The sequence below is a fragment of the Trachurus trachurus genome (assembly GCF_905171665.1).
Source record: "Trachurus trachurus genome assembly, chromosome: 3".
Taxonomy (NCBI): Eukaryota; Metazoa; Chordata; class Actinopteri; order Carangiformes; family Carangidae; genus Trachurus; species Trachurus trachurus.
This window is the reverse complement of record NC_139893.1, coordinates 32259320-32271673: the sequence shown is the minus strand read 5'-3', so window position 1 is coordinate 32271673 and position 12354 is coordinate 32259320. Positions and strand designations below refer to the sequence as shown.

The 12354-nt window shown below is 45.6% G+C and overlaps 1 protein-coding gene across 6 annotated transcripts in view; it reads left to right on the top strand.

The window, feature by feature from the left end:
- Positions 1–12354, top strand: part of LOC310984208 (protein NLRC3-like) — a 48792-nt gene that overhangs the window by 16891 nt on the left and 19547 nt on the right. For 4 of the 6 annotated variants that reach the window (XM_083969363.1, XM_083969366.1, XM_083969364.1 and 1 more), the window contains 5 exons: positions 5333–5461; positions 6384–6577; positions 6832–8668; positions 9543–9716; positions 11207–11380. In XM_083969363.1, the coding sequence (XP_083825489.1) occupies positions 5385–5461; positions 6384–6577; positions 6832–8668; positions 9543–9716; positions 11207–11380 (2456 nt within the window). In that variant the 5' untranslated portion in view covers positions 5333–5384. The remainder of the gene's footprint in view (positions 1–5332; positions 5462–6383; positions 6578–6831; positions 8669–9542; positions 9717–11206; positions 11381–12354) is intronic. The other 2 variants (XM_083969367.1, XM_083969365.1) reach the window with 1 other exon arrangement.

The following is a 12354-nucleotide window of genomic DNA, read 5'->3' as shown; positions in this document are numbered from 1 at the left end:
TACCTTTACACTCACACACTTTAACATCTTAGATTTATATTTAACATTTAGATTTAGGTTTTACGTTTAGAGTTGGATTTAGTATTTACATTTAACATTTAAATTTAACAATTTGATATAATTCTAAGTTAACAAATATTGTTGTAAATGTGCTAAAAAGTGACTTAAAAAAATTTCACGACACTTTTTTAAACATGGTTTGAAACGAAATGACAAAATGTTGTTTCAGCATGAGCCGATTTACAAACGGCACCCCAGTTACTTTTGGATTACTTCAATACCAAACATGTGTAACGGAGCAGATGTGTCCATATTAAATTATGGCAAAACAGTCGCAACACCGCCACCTACTGACATCGCGGGGGGGCATGGGAACAACACAGAGGAGAGAGGACCTTGCTATGGTAAGACGTGCTCTCGCAAGGTCCGAAACAATTATTGATTTTCCGGAGTGTTTCATACTTTATATTTTTCTGTGTATGACTTTCGTTATGTTTTATGCCAACTGGGTTGAACATTGCTGTGATTTGTAGCACATAACACGTTCTTTGGAGACTTTGTTAGTGAAGCTAACCTAGCATGAATGTTGTTTTCATTTTAGGCAAGGCAAGGCAAGGCAATTTTATTTGTATAGCCCGTTTTTACAAACAGTTTGTCTCAAAGGGCTTTACATGGCATCGTAACAACATCCTCTGTCCTTAGACCCTCACATCGACTGAGGAAAAGCTCCATGGAAACCCTTTTAACAGGGAAAAATCGGAGAAACCTCAGGGTGAGCAACAGAGGAGGGATCCCTCACCCAGGACGGACAGACGTGCAATAGATGTTGTTACAGACAAGAAACAGTTTACAGTTTGTCACAGAATGTGCGAAATATGGAAATGTTAGCAGGAGTTGATGAAGGCAGTCTCTGTTAAGGGGGGGGGGGAGATGGAGCTCCGGTGGATCTGCGGAAACACAGAGAGAGTGCGAGACACCAAGGCCAAACTACAAAGTACAACAGAAAATGACAGTTCAAAAATATACTGAGGAGAGGAGAGGAGAGGAGAGGAGAGGAGAGGAAAGGAGAGGGCTCTGTGTAACCAGATGTGTCCCCAGCAGTCTAATGGCGCATTTCCACTAGCACGGCTCGGCTCGGTACGGCTCGGCACGGCACGGCTCGGCTCGGTTTGGTTGTGTTTCCATTACAACTGAGTATCACTAGTACCGCCGTGACGTCATTTACACGTCGCCGAGCAACGCTCTAAACTCTGTAAATATATAACTTTAGCAACATTTGAAACATTTTCAGGCGAGAAAGTAGTCGTTTAGATCCCCAACGTGTTGAAAATCTGACAAAATACCAGCTGTTTACAATTTTGTTTCAACGAAGTCGGCGTTACTAAAGCTAGCCGTAGTGAGCAACGCACTTCCGGTTATTTTCACAAAATAAAATACCCGTTGCCTTTTATCATAAGGAAAGCCATTACGATAGAATTGGTGCTTTTACTTTGAAAACAGGAAGTGAACCTACCCTCGCTGTAGCTAGCTTTAAACCGCCGTTTTGACTGCTCTCGTCCCGTCACCGGCATTTAACCGTTCAATATGCCTTACCGGAGAGTCCTGCCAGCTCTGAGATCGGCCTGGTTCTTTGTAAAACATTTATTTATTGATGTAAATGTGGTGTTTTCTGTGCGTACAGACCCCAAGGCAGTGCTGCTCTTCTGTCTAACCACAAACAAACTTCTGCTACAGCCACAATTGTTAGATTTCATCAATGAGACCAACATTTAAGAGTTTAACCAGCCGGTGGTAAACCTCTAAAAGCCATCGGGGAAGTTAATTAGCGGTCTGTTCTCCTCGGGGTGACGGTGGTAGGCTGGCCGGCGGAGCACGTCAGGAGCCGGGCTGCTGCCTCTGTGATGTCGCGGTCGCTGCTCGGACCTGGAGCTTCACACTCGAAAAACATCGGGGCAAACTTCTAAACAGCCGTCGTTTGGATAAACTAACCGCACATGGGGATCTAAACAGTTACTTTCTCGCATGAAAAAATATTAAAACTTAATAAAGTCACGTAATAACAGAGCCAGTCCCAATATTAGAAATTCTCTGGTAATAACAGACTTCAGGCTTCAGCAGGAACATTTCTGTTGTCGGTCGTCGCTTCCAGTGACGACACTCATCGGCCAATCAGTGGAAGGCAGTCGGCTGACGTCACGTTTTAGTAACGCTTCGGCTCGCTTGGAACCAGGGCTGAGGTGATACCAAAAATGTACCCGGTTGCAGGTACTGCGTGCTAGTGGAAACACGCAATAGCGCGCCGAGCCGTGCCGTACCGAGCCGAGCCGTGCTAGTGGAAATGCGCCATAAGCCTATAGCAGCGTAGCTATAAAATGGTTCAGAGCTACCTGAACCAGCCCTAACTAAAAGCCCTGTCATAGAGGAAGGTCTTAAGTCTAGACTTAAATGTAGCTAGAGTGTCTGCCTCTTTGACCCATGGAGAGAGCTGGTTCCACAGTAAAGGAGCCCGGTAACTGAAGGCTCTACCTCCCAGTCTGTTTTTAGAGATACTGGGAGTCACTAACAGACCTGCGTTCTGGGAGCGGAGTGCTCTGTTAGGACAGTAAGGAATGATTAGTTCTTTCAGATAGGTTGGAGCTTTATCATTAAGAGCCTTATAAGTCAGCAGAAGGATTTTGAAGTCTATTCTAAATCCTACAGGAAGCCAGTGGAGAGAAGCTAAGGTGGGAGAGATGTGCTCTCTCTTCCTAACTCCTGTCAAAACCCTCGCTGCGGCATTCTGGACCAGCTGGAGACTCTTTAGAGAGTTTTTCGGACATCCTGACAGGAGAGAGTTGCAGTAGTCTAGCCTAGAAGTGATACATGCATGCACTAGTTTCTCAGCATCACTCTGGGAGAGAATATTCCTAATCTTAGTGATACTGCGCAGATGGAAGAAGTCGGTCCTAGTCACGTGTTTTATGTGGGAGCTAAAGGAAAGGTCCTGGTCAAAAATGACTCCAAGGTTCCTCGCAGTTGTACTCGGGGTCAGGGTGATGCCATCTAGAGTAGCGATCTGATTAGAGAACGTGTCCCTGAGATGTTTAGGTCCAAACACAATGACCTCTGTTTTATCTGAATTCAGTAGCAAGAAGTTAGAGGACATCCAGGATCTAATGTCTTTCAGACAGTCTTGCAGATTGATGAGGCGGCTTCTGTCATCTGGCTCCATGTACAAGTAGAGTTGCGTGTCATCTGCATAACAGTGAAAATTGATTGAGTGCTTCCGGATGATGCCACCTAATGGGAGCATGTAAAGAATGAAGAGGATTGGCCCTAAGACTGAACCCTGCGGTACACCATACGTAACTCTGCTATACTCTGAATGGTCGTTATTAACATTAACAAATTGAAACCTGTCAGATAAGTATGGCTTAAACCATTTTACATGTTCATATTCTATGTTCCCCTATGGGGGAACTTAGAACCCTCTTTTTGAAAATGGGTCCTAAGTTCCCCGTTTTTACCAAAAAAGGGTCCTATGTTCCCCGGTTGCAATACATACTGGGGAACATAGGACATTTTTCTGATAAAAGGTCCTATGTTCCCCACTGTTGCTGGTCGATGGACTCTCTCTACCTATCTGGACTCTATCAATCTGGCCTGTCTAACCTCTACCTGGTCTTTTTTACTAAACTTAACCAACTCCTTTCTTCATTGCCTAAACCCAACCAATGGGACAATTAGCCTACACTTCTCACTCAAAGTCACAACTCAACTTCTCACTCAAAAATAGGCAAAAAAAAAAAAAAAAACATAGCAAAAGACCAAAATGCAGACTTACCACCACACAGGACTAGAAGCCCATAGGTGATGATTAAGCTGGATTTCAAGTATAAGTCTAGCATTTATTTTTGAGCAAAAACCTCAACTATACCTTTCAAATATGAGTTGTTTGCCCCATAAAAATTAACAAAATATAGGCTACATCCCTCAAATGATACAGAGAGTGAGGCAGAATAGTGGTATTGAGGTAAGAAACCTGATGTGGGCTAAGAAACTCTCGTATCACAACTGTATCGAAATGGATACATCATATCGAACCAAATCTCTTTGTAATTAAGTCATATCGTTATCAAATCATTTTTGAATCGCATCGTATCGTGAAAAGGAGTGAATCGTATCGCAGCGTATCGACAGGAGCTTCAGTGTATTGTTAATGTATCGTATCGGTGGCAGCGTATCGAGATGCGTATCGAATCGGCCTCAGTGGTGGAGATATACAACCCTAATTTACTAGCTTTGTGTATTTACCTCATGGTGAGTGTTGAATGTGTTGTTCAGTTTAAAGCCATATAATGGATTATGTGGGGTTTTAACGTATGTTTTAAAGACCAATATACACTATACGATCACTGTAATATATTTTTTTTGTTTCTGTTTTATATAACCAGAATTGGTTATTTTTTTGTTTGCTGAGCTGAGCACAGAGGAGAGAGGATCTTGCTATGATTCAGATTGTCCCGAGACCGACTCTAACCCATGCCATTGCTGTGTTGTCTGCTGTGTTGCAGGAGAATAAACCCCTTGTAATCCACCTGACTGTCGTCTGTCATGTATGAAGCCACGTTAGCGTGGAGCTGCATTCTCAGAGAAAAGTGACCACTCACACATGCAAATTAAGAATATCAGGCAGCCAGCATGCATCAATCCTCATCGATTAGATCACTCAAAGTCAAAAGCACTGAGTGTCCCATAAATGTCAAAATATAACAACGGACAAACTCCAGATTGTAGAATCAGCATCAGCAGAGTCACCAGTCAGTCAGAGTGTCCTAAAGCTGACAGGACGTCATGGAGGAAGAATAAAATAATAGTGGAGGTGGAATACTGCAACATTTTATGATCAAACACATCTGATCAAACACATCTGCACAAAAACAGCAGATCAACCTCAGAAAGGGAAAGTGATCTGTTGTTTACATTTCAATCTGACTTTCTACACTGCTAGTTCTCTGTGATCTGGAGTCTCCAGCTGCTCTGGGCTCTGGAGACAGAGCAGTGGGCCATGGTTTGATCCCACAGTCGGAGCTAAACCACCACCCAAATGGAGACAGTGTGTCGCTTTGGGGTCCACACAGATGGAGGCTACACAGGAGGTCGTTTCACGTGTTGGTCTGTTGTGGTGTTGTACAGTGTCACGATGCGTGATGCTGCTGTGTTGCTTTCATCCTTCACTACAGTGTGTTGTGCTGGACGCTGATGTCACTGTAGACTTCCCATAATGCATCTGTGATCAGAAAACTGATCTTTGATCAATGTGATGTGAATAAAAACATGTTTGTGTTTGCAGAGGTCAGAACCAGCGACTGAGAGCAGAGTCTCCAGGATCCATCTGTCTGTCCATGAAGAGTGACTGGTCCAAAGAATTGAATCCTCCAGACCTCAGTTCTGGACCTGGACCTGGACCTTCAGAGTCACGGTAAGAGACAGTTTCTACTGTAAACTGAGCTGAAGATGATTCAGTCATTAGACTCATGTGAAGGAAACCAGAGAAACCAGGAACCAGATCCATCAGACTCTGAAGGTTCACAACAAACCTCGGAGACAGAAACATGCACACACACTCTGTCCATCAGACTGATGAAGCACAGCGTCCTCATGTTACTGTGTCATCAGCCTCAGTCAGTGTGAACGTTGCTGCACCAACACTTTAATGATCCACACGTCTGAGCCTTTAAACTGAAGTCACAGTAGAGATTAAAGCGGCTGATACACACAGACTTTTATTTTGAAAAGTTAGGAACCAGACAGGAGTGATTAGTGTTTCCTGTTTCCTGTCTGTGACTGTCTGAGCATCTCCACAACATGTAGTGAAGCTCAGGTGGAGCTGCTGAAGCTTCTGTTGTCAGCTTCACTCTCCTCACACTGGATCAGGGCTCCAACACAGGTTCATTAGAGCCACACAGCAGCGTCTGGATGAGGAGCTCATTAGTTAAAGAGCTGATAGGACTCAGTCCAGAACCAACATCAAACACATGATCAGTGTCTGAAAGAGTCACAGAGAAGTTCAGAGGAAAACACCACCAACAGCTTCTCAATCATTTCACACATTTGTAGTAAAAACCAGACGACGCAGAACTGAAGAGACTCAAACTAACTGGGAGTTTGTTTTAGAGTCCAGATTTAAGGTAAACAGATAAACAGAGACAGAAACCAGACCAGTTCAGGACCAGGTCTTCATTCAGCTCGTCTCTCTACACTCGTCTTCCTCTACTTTCTCTCTCTCTGCTCCTCTGGTTACTGAAGCCCCCCCCCCCCCCCCCCCCCCCTTTAGGTGGTTAACCAATCAGAGCTCAGACATGGAGCTGTGACATGTTGCTGATCCTGAAATGTCTTGACAGGAGGAAGAGGAGTGGTGTCTCTGTGGACCAGCAGCCGTCCTGCTGTGGTCTCTGTCAGGACGTCCTGAAGGATCCAGTCTCCACCAGCTGTGGACACTGGTTCTGCAGACAGTGCTTCGCCTCATACTGGGACCAGTCTGGTTCTTCAGGACCCCCCTCCTGCCCCCATTGTGGAAAAAGACCCAGAACCAGAGGTAGACTGTAGACAGCCAATCAGAGCAGCTGTGTACAAAGTGAGACTGATCATCTGTCTGCTGTTGTGGTCATTTGTGAAACCAGGACCTGTTTTCTCCAGAGTCATTGTTCCATCACACAGCACTAACATTTAAGATGATGATTCAAACCTTCTCTTTGTTGTCTGTAGTTTTTCTGTAGCTGATGAAAAGAATCTGATCAGATTGTCAGACTTTCTGTCTTCAGTCTGACTCTGTCTCTTCTCTCTCAGCAGATCGTGGTCTGCAGGAGGTTTTAGATCAACATAAGATCAGTCTGAGGAGCAGATGTGAACGAGTGACTGAAGGAACCGAGGGAACAGGAAGTGGAACAGGAAGTGTAACCCTCCTCAACAGGATCTACACTGAGCTCTACATCACAGAGGGACAGAGTGAAGAGGTTAATACCCAACATGAGGTGAGACAGCTGGAGACAACGTCCAAGAAGAAGACCCTCCATGACACTCCAATCAAGTGCAACGACATCTTTAAAGACTTACCTGTCCAGCAGAGAGAGGACGTCTCTACGGTCTCACCTGTCCAACAGAGAGCCATCAGAGTGGTTCTGACCAACGGCGTCGCTGGTGTTGGAAAAACCTTCTCGGTGCAGAAGTTCACTCTGGACTGGGCAGAGGGCTTGGAGAACCAAGATGTCAGTCTGCTGGTTCTGCTTTCGTTCAGGGAGCTGAACCTGATCAGAGATCAGCGGTTGAGTCTTCTCAGGCTGCTCCATGTTTTCCATCCAACATTACAGAAGGTCACAGCAGAGCAGCTGTCTGTCTGTAAACTCCTCTTCATCTTTGACGGCCTGGATGAAAGCCGACTGTCACTGGACTTCAACAACAGGGAGGTTGTGTCTGATGTCACACAGACGTCATCAGTCAACGTGCTGCTGACAAACCTCATCCAGGGGAATCTGCTTCCCTCGGCTCTGGTCTGGATCACCTCCAGACCTGCATCAGCCAATCAGATCCCTCCAACATGTGTTGACAGGGTAACAGAGGTCCGAGGCTTCACTGACGCCCAGATGGAGGAGTACTTCAGGAGGAGGTCCAGTGATGAAGATCTGTCCAGAAGAATCATCTCACACATCAAGAAGTCCAGGACCCTCCACATCATGTGTCAAGTCCCGGTCTTCTGCTGGATCAGTGCTACAGTTCTGGAGCACATGTTGACCACAGACCAGAGAGGAGAGCTGCCCAAGACCACGACGGACCTGTTCTCACACTTCCTGCTGGTCCAGACAAAGAGGAAGAAAAACAAGTACGGTGAAGGACATGAGACGAGTCCACAGGAGCTGATCGAGGCCGACAGGGAAGTTCTTCTGAAGCTGGGGAGGCTGGCGTTTGAACAGCTGGAGGAAGGAAACATCATGTTCTACCAAGAAGACCTGGAGCAGTGTGGTCTGGATGTCACAGAGGCCTTGGTGAACTCAGGACTCTGTACTGAGATCTTCAAAAGAGAGAGCGTGATCTTCCAGAAAACAGTCTACTGCTTTGTTCATCTGAGTGTTCAGGAGTTTTTGGCTGCAGTCTACATGTTCCACTGTTTCACCACCAAGAACATAGAGGTCCTCAAAGAGTTCCTGGTAGAACAACATCTTGATTTAACCCTGGATGACTTCCTGAAGAGAGTCTTGGAGGAATCCATCTGTAGTAAAAATGGTCACCTGGACCTGTTTGTTCGCTTCCTTCATGGCCTCTCTCTGGAGTCCAACCAGAGGCTGTTAGGAGGTCTGCTGGGTCAGACAGACAACAGTCCAGGAACCATCCAGAGAACCACCAACAACCTCAAGGAAATGAGGACTGATTACATCTCTCCTGACAGAAGCGTCAACATCTTCCACTGTCTGACGGAGATGAAGGACCAGTCAGTTCATCAGGAGATCCAACAGTTCCTCAAGTCAGAGAACAGATCAGAGGAGAAACTCTCTGAGATCCAGTGTTCAGCTCTGGCCTACATGCTGCAGATGTCAGAGCAGGTTCTGGATGAGTTCGACCTGGACAAGTACAACACATCATTGGATGGACGACGGAGACTGATCCCAGCTGTGAGGAACTGCAGGAAGGCTCGGTGAGTCTAGACATGATCAATATAATTATTGGTCAGTAGTTTAGATCAATAGTTCACATAAACAGAGTTTTATTCATTTTCATTATTTTTTAGCTTGACTTACGTAAGGGATGAAGTGAGCAGGTGTTATGGTGCTAGGCTAGCCTCGGCTCTACCTACTCAAACACCCCCTCCCAAAGGTTAGCCCAGCACCTAACATAAAACCTTACCAGTCCCTGCGTGATGCATTGACGTGTAAGTGTAGTTACTGTCCTGGGTGAGTGCAATTGTTTCCTATCTGGAGGGGACGTGTGTTGTGGGAAAACTCACCCAGGTTAGCTGCGCGTGCCCTGTCCGTGGTCGGCGCTGGCCGTCTCCTTTCTTCGGTTTCTCGGACAGCCCGCTCCTTGTTTCGTTGTTTAAGTTCATTAAGTGTGGGTCAAAAAGAAAACCAAGTGGTGGTGTGGTGGATGTCGTTTCAGTCTTCTCGGTGTCGTTGAGTCGCCTTTTTCCTGTGGCGTCTTCCTCGTGGGCTCTGCCTTCTGCCTGCTCCCAGCCCAAAATCCCGACTCTCCTTGCGGGAGCAGCCGCCAACAATTTAGAGAATCCCCCAACACCACGCCCCCTTTTCACGTATGTCAGTGAGTCCCTAGCAACCACTCTACCGTAAATCCCACCAGACTGTCTCATAACAGCAGGCTTTGCTTCAGGGTCCCGTCCATCCTGTGAGACTGATGAGTATCATTGTGTTCTGTCAGACTCAGTCAGAGAAGATGAGCTGAAGCTCAGATGTTCATCACATCATCACGTCCTGTCATCAGATGCATCAACTGTGTTTTTACTGCAGCTTTCATCTGATTTGATTCTGACACTTTGATATTTTCTCTCTTCACAGACTTGGTGGTTGTGAACTCTCAGAGAGTCACTGTGAAGTTGTGGCCTCAGCTCTGAAGTCCAACCCCTCCCACCTGACAGAACTGGACCTGAGTAGAAACTACCTGAATAATTCATCAGTGGAGGTTCTTTGTGCTGGACTGGAGAGTCCAAACTGTAGACTGGAGACTCTGAGGTGAGTTCACTGACTGGACCTCTTGGACTTTTGTCTGTGTGAAGTTCAGTTTGAAGCAGTGACTGATTGTGACTCCATGTTACTACAGCTGGTAGAAGGTGAAGGTGCAGAGGTCACTCAGAGGTCAGTGTGGTGACGATGATGATGATGATGATGATGATGATGATGATGATGATGATGATGATGATGATGATGATAATGATGATGATAATGATGAACTGGCTCTCAGATGAAGCTGCTAACAGAACAGCTGGATCCGCCACACACTCGCCTTTGGGCGCCTGGATCGAGAGGAGAAGAATAGTAAAGGGATAGTCCAGAATTTTTTTGAAGTGGGGTTGTATGAGGCACAAATGGCCACTAAGTTTACTATCTGAAGTAGAAAGATCTCTGCCTCCCCCACTGAGAAACACCGGCGCAACATGCTGCACCGACACACAGGCAGTAAACAGCTGTGTATGAGGAACAATTAATCAGTGTATTTTCGCTGCATACCAAAAGTCTGTCTCAAAATAATACACCAGTTCAATGGTGCGATAGAAAGAAAAAAATTACAATGCATCAGTTGGTCAGAAAAAAGTTAGCTTATCTGGAACTAACCAACTCACCCAGTATTCTTCCACATGGGCAGGTTCCAAAATGTGCTGTATCACTCTGCATCTTCCACACACCGCTGATCCCAACAGCCGATAGGCGGTGCTTCGGTGCAGATGTGCCGGTGTTTCTCAGTGGGGGAGAGCAGAGATCTTTCTGCTGCAGATATTAGACTTAATGGGCATTTGCAGCTCATACAACCCCTCTTCAAAAAAGATGAATTATCCTTTTACAGTAAATGCACAAAATGTATAGTAAGCATAACCCACTGATCTTGGTTCTGGGATATCGCTTCTTTACTGTGGGTCATTGGTTGGTGCTGATGTTGTTGTGTGGATGATGATGCTGGTATTATTGTTGTCTTTTATTATATCTTATTCTATTTATTATGGATGGGCTGACCGAATAAATTAATTGCCCTTTTGGGATGAATAAAGTATTGTGACTCTGATACACACACAGACACAGACACAGACACAGGCACACACACACACACACACACACACACACACACACACACACACACACACACACACACACACACACACACACACACACACACATGGATCGATGTTTCCTGTCAAACACAGTCAGAGAAGATGAGCTGAAGCTCAGATGTTCATCACATCATCACATCCTGTCATAGATAGATAGATAGACATCTTTATTGGCAACATACAGAATGTTTTAAAAACAATAAAACATACGTCAACACAACTGCTACCAAAGGGATAAAAACACAAAAAAGCCATCGGCTTATTTCCATTGTGGTCCCTGAGTGTGTGTGTGTCCGTGCGTGTCAGTGGGTGTAAGTGTCATCAGATGCATCAACTGTGTTTTTACTGCAGCTTTCATCTGATTTGATTCTAACACTTTGATATTTTCTCTCTTCACAGACTTGGTGGTTGTGGACTCTCAGAGAGTCATTGTGAAGTCGTGGCCTCAGCTCTGAAGTCCAATCCCTCCCACCTGACAGAACTGGACCTGAGTCTCAACAACCTGAGCAATTCATCAGTGAAGGTTCTGTGTGCTGGACTGGAGAGTCCAAACTGTAGACTGGAGACTCTGAGGTGAGTTCACTGACTGGACCTGTTGGACTTTTGTCTGTGTTCAGTTCAAATATGTGGAGTTTGAAGCAGCGACTGATTGTGACTCCATGTTACTACAGCTGGTAGAAGGTGAAGGGTCAGAGGTCACTCAGAGGTCAGTGTGGTGACGATGATGATGATGATGATGATGAGCTGGCTCTCAGATGAAGCTGCTAACAGAACAGCTAGATCAGCCACTGTAGCTGAAGCTGAGCAGATGTGATGTAGATCTGAGTTTTCCCTCTTTGCTTGGTTCAGGGTCAAAGGTCAAAGCAGCTTCCCAGTGTGAGAGGTCAGGTTAAAGTCCTGTAGCTCAGAGAACAGTGTTGGTTTGATGATCCCACTGTGGAGACACTCAGTACGTTTACATGCAGAGCTTAATCGAGCTATGCTCAAAATTCGATTTTGGCGTCAAGTCGGACTTCTGTCCTTGTCTCAATATACATGCAACTGAAAAAAACGAATAACTGACGGGGTCCGCCCCCGCATGCGGCGTCACCCGTTGCTTCAGCCGGTTAATACGCCCCCCTGTCCTGTTGACTTTTCTGTCACCTCGTAAAAAACTGAATATAAACAACTTAGTAAGCTTAATAATAAATTCTCAACTGCAGTTCCCGACCAGACGCGCCAGTCTGGGCTGGATGCGCGCTGAGAATAGGATACGGGCTTCCTCTCTCTCTCTCTCTCTCTCTCTCTCTTTTTTTTAATAAAACACTCTTGCTGGTGGCGCTGTGTGAAATGCATTGAATCGGCGCTGATGTTGGGTTTTTTTCTTTACTTTGCCTGGTTCGGGCGGCTTCTCTGCTCCACTTTGTGCCGTCTCTACGGTTGTGGCGCATGCGCACATGCATTGTCCAGTTATACTCTGATTAAGGTGTATACATGACGGAGAAAATCGAATTCCAATCGCATTATCTGGGTGTCTTAATCGGAGTTCTCAACTCCGATTTCAGTCG